Source organism: Aspergillus heteromorphus (genome assembly GCF_003184545.1).
Source record: "Aspergillus heteromorphus CBS 117.55 chromosome Unknown BO70scaffold_58, whole genome shotgun sequence".
Taxonomy (NCBI): domain Eukaryota; kingdom Fungi; phylum Ascomycota; class Eurotiomycetes; order Eurotiales; family Aspergillaceae; genus Aspergillus; species Aspergillus heteromorphus.
Window position 1 is genome coordinate 81,334 of NW_020290463.1, and position 16,525 is coordinate 97,858.

At 24.5% G+C, this 16,525-nt stretch overlaps 3 protein-coding genes across 3 annotated transcripts; 1 reads left to right on the top strand and 2 right to left on the bottom strand.

The window, feature by feature from the left end:
• Window positions 1–8,677: 8,677 nt before the first annotated feature.
• BO70DRAFT_366942 (uncharacterized protein) lies at window positions 8,678–9,468 on the bottom strand. Its single transcript, XM_025544467.1, has 2 exons — window positions 9,329–9,468; window positions 8,678–9,244 (listed from the first exon to the last, which is right to left on the bottom strand). Exons 1-2 carry the CDS (start codon window positions 9,435–9,437, stop codon window positions 8,784–8,786), a joined length of 570 nt encoding a protein of 189 aa, XP_025394324.1. The 5' UTR covers window positions 9,438–9,468; the 3' UTR covers window positions 8,678–8,783.
• Window positions 9,469–9,912: 444 nt separating this feature from the next.
• On the top strand, window positions 9,913–13,309 carry BO70DRAFT_366943 (alanine--tRNA ligase). Its single transcript, XM_025544468.1, has 5 exons — window positions 9,913–10,024; window positions 10,075–10,101; window positions 10,184–10,219; window positions 10,284–12,692; window positions 12,755–13,309. Exons 1-5 carry the CDS (start codon window positions 9,938–9,940, stop codon window positions 12,926–12,928), a joined length of 2,733 nt encoding a protein of 910 aa, XP_025394325.1. The 5' UTR covers window positions 9,913–9,937; the 3' UTR covers window positions 12,929–13,309.
• On the bottom strand, window positions 13,000–14,158 carry cyp3 (putative peptidyl-prolyl cis-trans isomerase). Its single transcript, XM_025544469.1, has 3 exons — window positions 13,584–14,158; window positions 13,376–13,513; window positions 13,000–13,316 (listed from the first exon to the last, which is right to left on the bottom strand). Exons 1-3 carry the CDS (start codon window positions 13,797–13,799, stop codon window positions 13,125–13,127), a joined length of 546 nt encoding a protein of 181 aa, XP_025394326.1. The 5' UTR covers window positions 13,800–14,158; the 3' UTR covers window positions 13,000–13,124.
• Window positions 14,159–16,525: the final 2,367 nt, after the last annotated feature.

The window sequence follows — 16,525 nt, forward strand, 5'->3', positions numbered from 1 at the left end:
TAGATAGTTTTATAAATAAATATTATTAAATTTATAAAATATATCAAAATAATAAAATAATTTATAAAAAATAATAAGAGCTGCTAGAATCTCTATATATATTTATAAAATTCTAAAAGAAGATAGTAATAGATTTTATTACTAATCTATCTATAAATACTAGTACTGTCAAGAACTTGCAAGAGATCTTTGACAGTATTCTAGTAATAATAGACTAATATAGATCTTTGTTAAGAAGACTTTCTGTTTATATAATATATTTATAAAGATTATTATAGATTATAATAATATTTTTATAAAGAATTTCTGATGTAACTTTATTTATATACTTATAATAAAAAAAAGACTAAGTATAGCTTATTATTTATAGATTAATAATTAAATTAAAAACTTAAATAAAATTCTTAAGCAGTACTTATAAAACTATATTAATTTTAAATAAAATAATTAAATAAATATATTATTTATTATAAAGTTTATATATAATAATATTTTATAAATTTTTATAAAGAAATTATTCTTTTATATTATTATAATAAGATACTCGCAAACAATTAAAATAAACTTTTATAAAAAAGAAAAAACAGAGACTAAAGTCTCTAAATAAATTAAATATATTTAGAAATTTTATATTAAAATAAAAAAAATCTAATTTCTATTTATAAAAAATAAAAATAATTTTATAATTATAAAAAACAGATGAAGAATTTTATATTAAAAGAAATAGTTTAATTATTTATAAAATATTCTTTATAAAAATAGACTAGTAAAAAGCTAGATTTATAAAATAAAAAGTCTTATTATATTATTAAATAGATAGACTTATAAGTCTATAAACTAAATTTAGTTTTAAAATTATAAATATATAATATATTTTATATATTATTATTTTATAAATATTATAAAATAAATAGAATAAACTTGCAGAAATATTTTCTTATTAAGAGAATAATTATAAATATTATTTAAAGATTTTATTAATCTTACAGAGTTAAAATAGATTCTTAAAAATTATAATTAAATAAAAGAATTATTTTTATTAATAATATTTAAAAATTAATTATAAATCTATATTATCTACAGCTTTAAAAGAAGTTTATTTATAAATATAATCTTTATTTAAAAAATAAAAAAAAGATAAAATAATAAAATAATAAAAAGAATTATTTATAAAAATCTCTATTTAATTATAGTTTAAAATACAAAATATAATAAATATTTATAAAAATAGAAATAAACAGATTAATTATTTAATCTAGAAAAAATAAATCTTATAATTAATTTAAATATATTTATTATATTTTTATTTATAATTATAATTAATATATATTATAAATACTTTTAAGCCCAAGAAATTATAATATATATTATATATTTAATTAAGAGAAAGAAACTAATTAGTTTTAATCATAAAAAAAATCTTTCAGAGCTAAATCCAGATTTTTAATTAATAATAATTATTAAATTTAATAAAAAATATAGATTTTATTATCAACTATATAATTTAATATTTTATTTAATTAAATAAAAACTATAATTCTATTTTAAAAAAAGATTTAATAAAATTACTAATATATTTATAAAAATACTAATAAATTAGTTTATTATAAATAGATTTATAAACTAAGTTAAAACTTAGTTTTTAATTTTTATATTTTATAAAATAGATTAATCTTAAATAAATCTAAATATATTCTTTAAAAAAATAATCTATCTATCTATAATTTATAGATTGCGGGGATAATAAGAATATTATTTAGAATAATAATATTATTATAATAATAAATAGTAAGAGAAATATAAAAAAATAGAATTATAAAAAATCAGAATATCTTAAAAATCTTAATTAATAAGATAATAAATTATATATAAACTAGCCTCTTATACTCTGTAAAAAGAACAGATATTTATTATAAAAAAAGACAAAAAAATTATAATAGAAATAATAGCAGTATTAATAATAATAATAATAATAATAATAATAATAATTACAGAAGGAGACTAATCTAGATTTATATTAATTATAAAATATAAAATAAATCTTTCTAAAAAATTACTTATTACAGAGATTTGTAAGAAAAAAAATAAAAATAAGAATCTTATAATAAATATAGTAATTTCTTTATAAAAAAAATAAAAAATATATAAAATAATAAGAAAAATAATAAGATAATTAATTATAATTCTAAAATTAGATTATATATTCTAGACTTATAAAATAATAAATATTTATAGATTAATATAAGATTATAAAGTATTATATTTTATAATTTAATATAAATATTCTAAATCTATAAGAATATAAATAATTATAAGAATATAAATAACTATAAGAATATAAATAATTATAATTAGAAATAATTATAAAAGTTTTTTAAATAAGTATTTATTTATAATAATAATAATAATAATAATTAAAAAAAGACCGCTGAATAAAGAAAATTAAAAAAAAAAAATAATAAAAATATTCTTTCTTAGAGTTTTAAGTTCTGAGCTTTAAGCTCTGATTTATATCTAAAATAGAAATATTATATTATATTTATTATTTAGTTATAATTATAGAAATATTTATTATATTTATTATTTAATTATTATTATAGAAATTCAAAATATAGCAAAAAATAATATATTTATAATTATATAAAATAATTATCGCGGTAGATTTATATAAAATAAATATTATATAAAAAAAACTACCTTTTTTTTAATTAATTTTTTTATAAAGAAGATTTTATAGCAGAGATTTTAATAATATTTAATTTTTTATAAATAATAATCTTAAGAGTTAAGATTCTAAAGAAAAAAATAATTATAAGAATAATAATTCTTATAATATTTATATTATAGAGATAGTTTCTTATAAAATAATTATATTAATATAATATATTATCTATAAAATTCTTATAAATATATTTATTTATAAAAGAAGCTAGATAAAAGACTAGTAATAATATTTAAAATAATATAAATAATATCTTAACTTTATAATAGATATATTTTTTTTATACTATCTTAATATATATTCTTAAAAAAAATAAATTATATATAAATTAGTTCTTTACATTTTATAAATAGAATAAATATTTATTATAAAAAAAAGTTATAATAATAATAATAATAATAATAATAATAATAAGAATAATAATAATAATAATAATAATAATAATAATAATAATAATAAGAATAATAATAATAATAATAATAATAATAATTATTATTATTATTATTCTTATTATTATAAAAATAGACTGATTTAGTTCTATATTGATTATAAAATATAAAATAAATCTCTCTAAGAAATTACTTATCACAGACATATATAAAAAAAATAAAAAAGAATAATAATAAGAATAATTTTAAAATAAATATAGTAATTTCTTTATAAAAAAATTAAAAAAGAATAATAATAAGAATAATTTCATAATAAATATAGTAATTTCTTTATAAAAAAATTAAAAAAATATATAATATAATAAAAGAGATATTAAAATAATTAATTATAATTCTTAGATTAGATTATATATCTTAGATTTATAAAATAATAAATACTTATAGATTAATATAAGATTATAAAGTATTATATTTTATAATTTAATATAAATATTTTAGATCAACAAGAATATAAGTAGTTATAAAAATATAAATAATTATAAGAATATAAACAGGTATAAGAGTATAAATAATTATAAAATATAAATAATTATAAGAATACTGATACTTATAAATATAGATAATTATAATTATAAATATTTACAAGAAGAAAAAGAGAAAAAAAAAATAAAAAAAAATAAAAGTCTAATAATAAAAGTAATAATTTTTTTATAAAACAAAACAGCAGATATATAATATAAAAAAAATATTAAAATAATTAATTATAATTTTTAAAATAGAGTATATATATTCTAAATTTATAAAATAATAAATATCTGTAGTTAATATAAGATTATAAAGTATTATATTTTATAATCTAATATAAATACTTTAGATTTATAAGAGCAAAATAAGCTGTAAAAATATAAAAAAATTATAAAAATATAAAACAGCTGTAAAAATATAAAAGAACTATAAAAATATAAAATAGTTATAAAAATATAAAACAGCTATAAGAGTATAAAATAGCCGCAAGAATATAAAATAATTATAAGAATTCTTTAAATAAATATTTATTTATAATAATAATAATAATTAGAAGAGAAGGACTGCAGAGATTAAAAGAAAAAAAAAATAAAAAATAAAGAGAATTAAGAGAAAAAGAAAATTTAAAAAAAATATTCTTTTTTAAAATTTTAAGCTCTAAGTCTTAAGTTCTGATTTATATTTAAATTAAAAATATTATATTATATTTATTATTTAATTATAATTATAGAAATACTTGCTATATTTATTATTTATAATATTTATTATTTAATTATAATTACAGAGATTTAAAATATAGTAAATAATAATATAATTATAGTTATATAAAATAGCTGCGGTAGGCTTATATAAAATAAATATTATAAAATAAAAAGATTTTTTTTTAAATTAATTTTCTTATAAAGAAGATTTTACAGCAGAAATTTTAATAATATCTAATTTTTTATAAATAATAATCTTAGAGATCAAGATTCTAGAAAAAAAAATAATTATAAAAATAATAATTCTTATAATTCTTATAATATAATATATTATAAGAAATATTTAGACTATAAAAATAATCTCTTACAAAGTAATTATACTAGTATAGTATATAATTTATAGAATTCTTATAAATATATCTATTTATAAGAGAAGTTGGATAAAAAACTAATAATAATACTTTAAGTAATACAGATACTATCTTGACTTTGTGATAGATATTCTTTCTTTATACTACCTCAACACGCACTCTTATAATTATTTATAAAAACTGATAAAATCCAGAAATTTTTATATAATTTTTATAAATAATTTATTAAAGATTTTTCAGAGTTAATATAATCTTTAAATTAATTAATATAAAAAAATATAATCTTTAGATAGATATTAGATTATTAGATAGTTTTTAATAAATTAAAAAATATATCTTTTTCTAGTCTAATTCTAATTCTATTTTAATCTAAATATATAATAATTATAAAAATAGATTTATCTAGTTATAATATAGAAGAAGTTCTTTTATAATATAATAATAATTATATATTATAATCTTATATATACTTCTTAAAATAGAATATATTAATAAAATATAATTATTTAATCTATAATAAAAAACCTTTTATTATTATATAAAATCTTAAATAAAAAAATATTAAATTATAATTAATATAAAACTTTTATATAATGATTAATTATAAAAATCTAAAGTATTTCTTTTTTATAAGAAAATTAATTAAGTAATATATATAATAATTTCTATTTTTAAATTAATTTAATTTTAAATTAATTTATAGAAGTAGAAATTAGAATAAATAAATTAATTAATATAGCTATTATTCTATCTATCTTTATAAAAATTATAAATAGATTAAAATAGATATTATATACTGATATAAAAAGCTGAAACAAGATTTAAAATAATAATTTATATTCAAAAATAGTTAGGATATTAATTTCAGAATAAAGAAAACTTTTATCTTAGCTAGATTATAAAGTATTTATTACTAAATATATATTAACAAATAAAAAATATATTTATTTTTAGAAAAGAAAAAAGATTCTGAATTTTAAATTCTTTTATATAAATATTATTTAATATATTTATAACTTAATATTATCAGAATATTCTGACTATAAAATAATATATATTCCACTTAGTCAATAATACCTTTGATCTATAATATTAAAAGATATATAAAGATTTATAAAAAATTATAATATTTATAAATATATAAAAATCTAAAAAAAAAACAATTATTAAAATTATTAGCTATATTTAATTAAGTATAGAAAAATATTATTATAAATTTTATTAATAATTTATTAAAAAGTAAAAACTATTCAAATATTCTAATAATAATAGATTAATTTTTAAAAAATATAATTTTAAAACCTATAACAAAGATTAATTAAGAAATAGTTATATAAATTATTATATAATTATTTATAAAAAATAATAGAATCTTAAGATCTATTATATCTAATTAAGAAATATAATTTATAAATAAAATATAAAAGTAAGTATATTAATTAATAAAAATTTAATAAGAGTTTTTTATAATCTATTATTTAAAGACAGACAGAGTTATAGAATAAATAAATAATATAGTTAATATATATATTTATACTTATATTCTATATAATTAAATTAATTAAAAATAACTACTATCTCTAAAAAAGCTAATCTTAAATAATTATATATTCTTATTTATTAAAATAAGCTTTTTTTAATAAATTATAAATATTATCTTATACTATTTTTATTAACTAAAGATTAAGAATTTTTAATAAATAAATTAATACAAAGTCCAATTTAATAAAAAGAAGTTATTATATAAATTATTAAAAAGATTTAAGAATAAGTATAAATATTAATAATTTATATATAAAAATAGATAAAAAACAAGTAAATTAATAAAGAGATTTAGTATTTAAATATAAAAAAAATATAGCTGAATATAAAGAATATCTATATAAATTAATTTAATAAGAAACTTAACTAAAAAATATAAAATATATAATTATAAAAATAATTAATTCTTATATTATATAACTAAATATATCTATAAATATTTACTTAATCTTTTATATAGATCTTCTTTATTTTATATTATTAGATTCATTTTTATTTTAAGAATTAAATAATATATAACTATCAGGACTAATAATCAATAATAAAAAAGAATTTATAATAAAAAAGATTATAAAATATAACTTTAATATAAGCTTAAATAAACTGAATATATTTATATAATTTAAGAGTTAGTCTCTGCTCTATAAGAAATTAAAGCTTTCAATAATTAATTAAAAATTAAGAATGATTTTTAGATTTTCGGATAATTAATTAATAATATTATTCAATTAAAAAATTTTCTCTGAATAATTACTGATAATATCTCTTAATTAATAAAACTTTATTTTTTATATAAAAAAATAAAAAGATAATAAATAGAATATATAGAAAAATCTTTTTATTTAATATTTTTTAGTTTTTTAATTTTTTAATAATGATAAAAAAGCGATGCAGTATTAACAGATTAATATTATATTTTATTTTTATTAATATATATATAATAAATTTTATAATTCTTTTCTTTATATTTATTATAGTATTTATTTTAGTATTTAAATAATTAAATATCTTCAAAGAAAACAGAACAGATATTATTAATATATAAGATAAATTACAGCAAGCCACAGAAAGTAATAAGAATAATATTAATATATAAAAAATATATAATTCTTAGTTAATAAAAAAAGATTTTTAATATATATTAATAATATTTATATAAGATTTAAAAATAAATATTTATTTATATAATAGACAGCGAGCTAATATAAATACTAAATTTATATAAAAAAACTTTTAAATTTTTTTTATAAATTAATATAATATAATTAACAGAGATTTTATTTTTTTAAATTATAAAATATATAATTATATACTTGCTTATTTATTATAAAAACTTGCAGATAAATATAATAAATTTATTAATATATAAACTAGTCTAGACAGATTTAGTAAAATTATATAAAAAATATATAAAAAATATAAACAAAATATTTTTAAACTTTAATTTTTTAATTATAATTATAAAAATCAGAAAGAAGTTATATTAATATATAAAAAAATAAAAATAAAAATAATATAAAAATATTAGATTATTTATAGAACTATATTCAAAGATAATAAAAAAATTAAAGAATTATTATTTATATAAAAAAAAGATTTTATATAATAAAAATAATATATAAATCAGAAATCTTAAAGCTATTTATAAATAAGATAAATATATATATAATAAAAAGAAAAATACTATTATAGAATTCTTATATAAATTCTTTAAATTTTAAAGACTTAATAATATCTATATAAATATTCTATTCAGTATACTATAATTAAATAAATAATTAAATAAAATAAGAGATAGTGCTATATAAGAAAAGAGAAAAAAATATAATTTAAATATTATTATTATTTTTTCTTTTTTTCTTTTTTATTAATTTCTTCTGTATCAACAGTTAATCATTGGATTAGTTTAATTTAATTATTCCCCTAACATTTATAAATTATATTTACTATCAGTGATCAGATAATTAACAGAAAATAATTATATCTCTCGCGAGTATTATAAGGATTACTGTCCTTACAGTTAGCCTGCTTTCTGCTTGATACTTTGTAGTCTAATCAATCAAGTCCATCTTTATCAAGAAATCCTATCAAAGCAAGTAAATCATGCATTGTTGTATCAACAATAGAATATTTAATTACAAGCTTTTTTTCTAAAAAGCTAATATTAAGTATTAGAAAACTAGCTTAAACTAAGATTAAAATATTATAGATTAACAATAAAATTATTAAAATTCTATTATACAGAGATTCCTGTATTATAATATACACTTATTATTATAAATTATATAACTTATTGATATTATAGAAGCAATGATATAATACCCCAGGCAGAGTTTCACATATACAGGGCTTCATGTGGGAAGCCCCAATAACACTATACCTAGGAATCCCCACTTCAACATCGAACTACATAGCAGAAAACATAAGTAAAGATATGTGGATGGATTGGCTTGCTGAATATCCCTGACAATACCATATTGAACAATAAAGGATGAAAGTTAGACGAAGACAGTGGAAGTATTTGTTTCATAACTTAGCAATTGACATCAACTTCCATCACGTCACCACCACCATTATTCAAGCCCTGAATCATATCACTGGTGTCCTTGTCCCCAATTACAGCTGGATAGCTGTGCCTGCTTTGAAGCGAGCTACAGCGTGTATATTGAGATTCCCCATCATACTCCCTCGTAGCCATTACAGCTTTCTGCATACCCCCCTCCACCCTTGGAACCAACAATGATGAAGGTTCTGTGTAAAGGACAAGATCTTTGCACTGAGGCTCAGGCCTTGTCACCAAAAGTTGCGGAATTGTTACAATGTCATCCATAATTCCTGGTAGGATTTCAACGGAATAGTCTGTTGGCTCAGAATTGGCCAACTCCTTAGCCAGATCATGTATATAAACTGTGTGCTTTGTATCATCCAACAACATCATCTCAGATGCAGGAAGGCTATCATGATTACTAAGCATGTTGCTGGATGTTATAGAATCTAGGATAAATACTATTAGATCCTGAAATACCCACAGAATATAGCAGGAAAGAAAAGGACAACAGATAGTTCATAACCACATACTGATGTGCAACTGTCCAAATCTTTTAGCCAAAGGTTGGTCCCCTTCGGGCTCGTTCTCTGCGGGGCGCTTTTTCCCGCGATTGACTTCCAAACAAGTGTGTTGCGCCATGAGTCACACAAGTGCTTAGCCAACAAGTAAGAAATGCCTGTTTATCAACTTATTTATTAGAACTTATTACCGCCCCTAATCCGTGCACAGCCAGGGGTATTATATAGATTTGGATATGTTAGGCAGGTTGCTTGATGAATATTCATAGGTTCTTTAAGGATGGGGAACTGGCTTTGACTCATCTATTACCACATCTTAGGTCAAACCCCAGAACATTCTACCACCTTCAAACTTCCCCACTTTCAAGTATCTCGCGAACAAGAACCCTCACAAGACCATTCAATATGGCTTCAGAGAACCAGCACAAAATGGATTGGAATTCCAAACAAGTTCGAGAAACATTTCTTCAATATTTCAAGCAAAATGGCCACACTTTTGGTTCGCAGATCTCTAACAGGGCGGTTTTTCAAGTCCAAAGCTGATTCATGATTCAATCTATAGTTGCCTCATCGCCCGTTGTGCCTCACTCTGACCCAACATTGCTCTTTACCAATGCTGGAATGAATCAGTTCAAGTCAATTTTTTTGGGCACCGTGGATCCTAATTCCGATTTTGCAAATTTGAAGAGTGCAGTGAACTCCCAAAAGGTTACAATATGATCACTTCTTGGCTTACATTTCGCTAACATAGCTTACAGTGCATTCGTGCAGGTGGCAAACACAATGTGAGTGCTTTCTCCATTTCCCCTGAGAAAGGAATAATGGGGAAGTAAGTCAATACTAGATGAAATACGCTGATGGACCCAGGACCTCGATGACGTGGGAAAAGACAGTTACCATCATGTGAGTCGATCTGCTTGGTTTTTTTTTTCTATAATGTAATGCTAATCGCCATGCTTTGTCACAGACCTTCTTTGAGATGCTTGGTAATTGGAGTTTCGGAGATTATTTCAAAGACGATGCTATTCGTTATTCCTGGGAATTGTTGACCAAAGTCTACGGCCTAGATCCACAACGTCTTTATGTCACCTATTTCGAAGGGAACAAAGATGGTGGCCTTGAGCCTGATTACGAGGCAAAGGAGCTTTGGAAGGCTGTAGGCGTCCCGGAAGACCACATTCTCCCCGGAAACATGAAAGACAATTTCTGGGAGATGGGTGACCAAGGACCATGTGGTCCTTGCAGTGAAGTCCATTATGACAGGCTTGGTGGCCGTAACGCGGCCTATTTAGTCAACCAAGATGACCCCAACGTTCTAGAAATTTGGAACAACGTCTTTATTCAATACAATCGTGAGGCTGATCGGTCTTTGCGGCCTTTGCCTAACAAGCACGTTGATACTGGAATGGGATTTGAAAGGTTGGTTTCAATCTTGCAGGACAAGTCGTCAAATTACGACACCGATGTCTTCACACCGATATTCCGGACTATCCAAAATGTGACAGGAGCTAGGGAATACCGTGGATGTTTTGGTATTGAGGACGCTGATGGCATTGACACTGCTTATCGTGTCATTGCGGACCATGTTCGGACACTAATGTTTGCTATTTCGGACGGTGCTGTGCCCAATAACGACGGGCGTGGTTATGTTGTTCGTCGTGTTCTGCGTAGGGGTGCTCGTTATGCCAGAAAGTACTTCCAGGTTGAGATTGGCAACTTCTTCTCGAAGATAGTCCCCACGGTTGTTGATCAACTTGGCGATATGTTTCCGGAGTTGAGAAAAAAGCAGCTCGATGTGATGGAAATTCTTGACGAGGAAGAAATGTCATTTTCGAAGACATTGGATCGCGGTGAGAGGCAGTTCGAACACTATGCTCAGCAGGCGAAGACAAAGGGAGATGATAAACTCCATGGTGCCGACGTTTGGAGACTGTATGACACTTTTGGTTTCCCTGTCGACCTCACACGCATCATGGCAGAGGAACGCGAACTTCGTATTGATGACCGCGAGTTTGAGGAGGCGCGTTTACGGGCCAAGGAAGCAAGCAAGGGTCAAAAAAAGTCTGCTGCGGAGACAGTCAAGCTGGATGTTCATGACCTGGGGAGGTTAGAAGCCATGGCTGATGTTCTCAAGACTGATGATACTGCCAAGTTCGGAAAGGGCAATATTAATGCACAGGTCAAGGCCATATACAAGGGCAAAGCATTCTTTTCGTCCACAAACGAGGTTCCTGAAGGCGAGCAACTAGGAATTATACTCGACCGAACAAACTTCTACGCCGAACAGGGTGGGCAGGAGAATGACACCGGCAGAATTGTCATTGATGGACTAGCAGAGCTCGAGGTTGACAATGTTCAGCTTTATGCTGGTTATGTCCTACACACCGGGTTTATGAAGTACGGATCTTTGGCAGTTGGTGACACTGTCATCTGCGAATACGATGAGCTTCGGCGGTGGCCGATTAGGAATAACCACACAGGAACCCACATTCTAAATTTCGCGCTCAAGTCAGTCCTCGGAGAAGGGGTGGAACAGAAGGGCTCTCTCGTCGCGGCTGAAAAACTTCGATTCGATTTCTCTCACAAATCTGCTATCTCAGATGGTGATTTGGCCCGCATTGAGGAAATATCGACAGAGTACATTCGACAGAACTGCGCTGTGTACTCCGAGGAGATTCCTCTTACCACTGCTCGAGAAATCTCCGGAGTCCGGGCTGTTTTTGGGGAGACCTACCCTGACCCAGTGCGTGTCGTCTCTGTTGGTGTGGAGCTCAGCGAAATATTGGGAAATGTGAAAGACCCTCGCTGGAAAGAGGTCAGCATTGAGTTCTGTGGTGGCACTCACGTCCAGAAAACTGGAGATATTAAGGATCTCGTCATACTGGAAGAGAGTGGCATTGCAAAGGGAATTCGCAGAATCATTGCTGTCACTGGAGAAGATGCCCATGGAGTGCAACGTCTAGCAGGAGAGTTTGAGAAACGGCTAAATCGTCTAGAAGCATTGCCTTTAGGACTGGAAAAAGAGAAGGAAGCAAAGCAGATTCAAGTTGAACTCAACCAGCTTTCGATCTCCGCGGTTCAGAAGTCGAACTTCCGCGAACGCTTCGCCCGTATCAATAAGGAGGTTATTGACGGGCAGAAGGCGCAGCAAAAGCTTGAGTCGAAGGTTGCCCTCGAGACTATAATTAACTACTTCCAAGAGTCAGAGGATCAAGATAGACCCTGGCTCGTTGCTAAACTCCCAATTTCTGCGAATTCAAAGGCCATCAGTGAATCCCTCAATTACGTCAAGTCAAAGTTGCCGGACAAATCCGTATACGTTTTGGCCGCAAGTCCCGAGCAGGGTCGTGTTGCCCATGGCTGTTATGTCGCAAATGTGAGTCCACCTGTTTCCGAATCCTTTTGTCATCATGACATTAATTTCTTTTTTTCTCGTAGTCTCCAAGCGAACAAGGTGCATCGGCTAGCGAATGGGCTGCCATAGTCTCCAGTGCTGTCGGCGGAAAGGCCGGAGGTAAAGGCTCTACTTCTGTCGGCAACGGTGTAAACCCCGAGAAAGTGGACGAAGCCATCATCCTGGCATCCGAATACCTAGCTAGGTTTAAGCTATAGACTGCTGGTGTCTTGGGGGGGGCTCCCTTAGTTTTATTTCCTGGTTGGGCAACACTACTCCTACGTCACATGATCTAAATACCACTAAAAACACATCTTGCTTTTCGACTGATCGATTCATTGGTTATTTCCCCTTTCTGAATTGTTTTGGGGGAGTGGAGATAATTCTCAATTTTTCATGACAAATTCATTCTTATCACATTTCCCCACATTGTATAATCACGACGTCTTGGTTGGGCTTATCCCTAGTTGTTCGAGTATTCTCAATCATCTTCACGATGTCCATGCCCTGTACTACTTGGCCAAAAACCACATGCTTCCCGTTTAGAAACGGGGTTGGCGTTGTTGTAATGAAGAATTGGCTACCATTTGTGTTTGGACCAGCGTTCTGGATGATTTCGTCATAAATAGAACACTCGGGAGGCACTATCGAAGAATTTGACTTACTGCCATGCTCAACAGACCGGGATTATCATGGTTTAGAGTGAAATTCTCGTCTGCAAATCGCGACGTACCATAGATGGTACACGAGCCTGTACCATCACCATTGACAAAATCACCACCCTGTATCATGAAATCTTTAATCTTTCAATGCAATGATAAGAATTAGTATTTTCAGATACACAACCCAACAAGTAAAAAAAAAAGCCCCTACCACTCTATGGAACTTGCTGTTTTTGTAGCCTTGTGGCCGTCCTTGAGCATTTCTACTTTCCCCTGTGCAGAATTGGCGGAAGTTTTCTGCTGTTCGAGGCGTAGTATTGGCAAAGAGCTCCATTTTAATACGCCCAAGAGGCTCGCCTGATATAGAAATAACCAGTTCAGCTAATATCTCAACATCTAAATCCTGATAACATTGCACTTTCTTCATCTGAAAGCATCCTAAATAGAACCTTGCTCGTTGATAATGCCACTCGATGTGAATAGTGCTCACAGTTCACCTCTAGTTGAAAATATTCCAGATTTTGCTAGACGTACCTCCTAATGCTATGTCGAAAAACACAACTGGGTTGACATTCCCGCGCGATACTGGAATTGTATTGTCCATTCTGTTGATTGTCTTTCCTTTGGACCGCTGCTACAAATGTGCGTCCCGTTGATATCACAGGTGTTGAGAATAGGAGTCATCTGTCTTCACCACTCTGTAGTAAGTTTGATGGCCAAATAAACTGTATATGTTTTTAGTTTGTATTGGGCTGATCTCATTGCTCTTGTCCAGGAATATATCACGTGATGGCACTTCCGTGTAGCTGTGGGTTGTTTCGTTACAGCGGGTGTTGATACTGGCATTCTGCCGGTTGATGCCGCCGCAGTGGTATTTAATTTTTATAGATTCTTTGAAAAGAAAAGTTATATTTAAGAATATTAAAAAAATTAGGAATAATAATAATAATATCTTTAATCAGAAGTCAGATATTTATAACTCCTTATTTATAATTATTATTAAAAATATTTAAAAATAATATTATATTAGAATTTTAGTTATAGAGCTTTTAAATAAGATATAAATGTGATAGAATAAACCAGCTATCGGGATAAAGATCATCAGGATGATATATTATAGTGGTTGTGAGAGTCGTGTTATCGGGATGATGTGTTATAGTGATTGTGAGAGTTGTGAGATTATTAATAGTGATTTTATATCTCTTCGGTATTTATAAAATATTAATCTCTCTGTAAGAAGCTACTGATTCTTTAAGAATCAGTCTATCTTGTGAATATAGGCTATTTTTGTTATTATTAAACAAATACACAGTATTTTATAATTAATTTCTTATCTAGTTGACAGGCTTTTTATTCTAACAAGTAGATTTTATTATATTCTGATTCTTCTCTTTTTGATTATCTAAGAAAGATGCTACTTATTAAAGATAGTGAAGAAATAGAAGCACTCAGTAATTAAATTAATCTAGAATTCTTGCCGAATATTGTTTCTACTATTAAAGAGATTCAACAGCTAAAAGATTATATTTATTAATTAAAACAAGCTATCAACTTACAGCGAAGAATAGCTTATCTTTAAAGAAATAACTCCCTAAGTAAAATCTTTTTAAGATACTATTAATTCTCTTCTGAATTAGAAAAAAATAAGAGAGAGATTAAGTTTAAAGATATTTCTTACTTTGTCCTGAACTTTAATCTCTAAAAATATTAAAAATAAATTATTAATTTAAAATATATATTCAGAGATATATTTAAGAAATATTTATCAGAGAAATATAAGATTCTTACTATTATTAACTATATAGATCCAGTATATAGGCAGAGATAATACTGTTTTGTGAATAATAAAAATCCGGAAGAGAGACAATTTCTTAAGAAATTATAGTCTTGATTTAAAGATTGAATTCTTATACTGATTTAAAATACTACTACTTTTTAATTAGATATTATAACTTAACTTAAACAGGCTTATTAATAATATAGCCAGAATCTGCGAGAGTTCTATACTTATCTTAATATCTTGAAGTAATACTTTCCTTGTCAAGCAGAAAAGAAAAGAGTTTTATTTTATTTTACTAAGCTATTATTAGATTTAAATTATTATATTCAAGAGTATATTTCTTATTTATTAGAGAAGCGGGATAAAATAATAGCTATTACTATTTACTATTATAAACTGTGGGAAAATAGAGAAAAATATAAATAAAATAATAACTAATTCAGTGATTATAAGCCACGCAAGCGCTTTTAAGAAATTATTAATAAAATTATTAAGGAAGATGTCCCGAATCGCAGAAAAAATCTTATTAGAAAGAATAATAATTAATTATAATACTTTATATATAAAAGTATCTAATATCTTATAAACTAATATCTTACCAAAGACAAAAGAATTCAATCTGCTAGAATCTATTAATTCTTATTAAATTTAGAGAGAAAAGTAGAGAAGTTAGAATAGATCTTATAATTTTAACTTCTTTATTTATAGTAGAGACTATATATTGTTTTTATATTTTTATCTATATTCAAAATAGTCTTGAAATCTTTGCGGATCTGGATAGCTGCGTCGAAGTAGATATTATTAGTTATTAGTTTATTAAAGTCTATAATCTTCAATATATCCCGGTTACTGTATCAAAGATTAAAGCTATTAATTAAATTATTACTTCTATCTATAATATATAGAAAGTCTTTATTATTACTATTAATTTATAAAAAGATATCTGTATTTTTGAATAGTATTATATAAAAATTAACTAAGATCTCTGACTGAAAGACAGTTCTGTACTATTTTTAATAATTATATTTTATAATTTATATATTATTTTATCAGTATAAAACCGTCAGTAATAATTTAATATACTATCTATTTTACTGCTTTCTGTTACTTAATTTATTAAAGTAACTTGAAACTTAGTAAGAGTATATATTATTATTAAGCTTTCTGAAGATATCTGACTATCAGAAAAAGAATCTTGTGATTTATTATTAAATCTTGAGATAATTTCTGTTGAACTTAAGCAGTTTTAAGATATATTTTTTATAGATTTCTTTTAATAACTATCTTCTTATGGCCCTGCGGATTATACTATTAATATTAAATTTAATAAAATACTTTCTTATAGTCTAATATATTTCTTATTCGAAGCTGAA

Bases quoted from the DNA above. Each gene is read 5' to 3' on its own strand.
- BO70DRAFT_366943 (XM_025544468.1), top strand. From the start codon at position 9,938: ATGAATCAGTTCAAGTCAATTTTTTTGGGCACCGTGGATCCTAATTCC. The intron at 10,102-10,183 runs GTGAGTGCTTTC...TGATGGACCCAG, and splicing joins GTGCAGGTGGCAAACACAAT to GACCTCGATGACGTGGGAAA. The intron at 12,693-12,754 runs GTGAGTCCACCT...TTTTTCTCGTAG, and splicing joins ATGGCTGTTATGTCGCAAAT to TCTCCAAGCGAACAAGGTGC.
- BO70DRAFT_366942 (XM_025544467.1), bottom strand. From the start codon at position 9,437: ATGGCGCAACACACTTGTTTGGAAGTCAATCGCGGGAAAAAGCGCCCC. The intron at 9,245-9,328 runs GTATGTGGTTAT...TATTTATCCTAG, and splicing joins ATTTGGACAGTTGCACATCA to ATTCTATAACATCCAGCAAC.
- cyp3 (XM_025544469.1), bottom strand. From the start codon at position 13,799: ATGAAGAAAGTGCAATGTTATCAGGATTTAGATGTTGAGATATTAGCT. The intron at 13,514-13,583 runs GTAGGGGCTTTT...TTGCATTGAAAG, and splicing joins ACAGCAAGTTCCATAGAGTG to ATTAAAGATTTCATGATACA. The intron at 13,317-13,375 runs GTAAGTCAAATT...GAAATCATCCAG, and splicing joins CCGGTCTGTTGAGCATGGCA to AACGCTGGTCCAAACACAAA.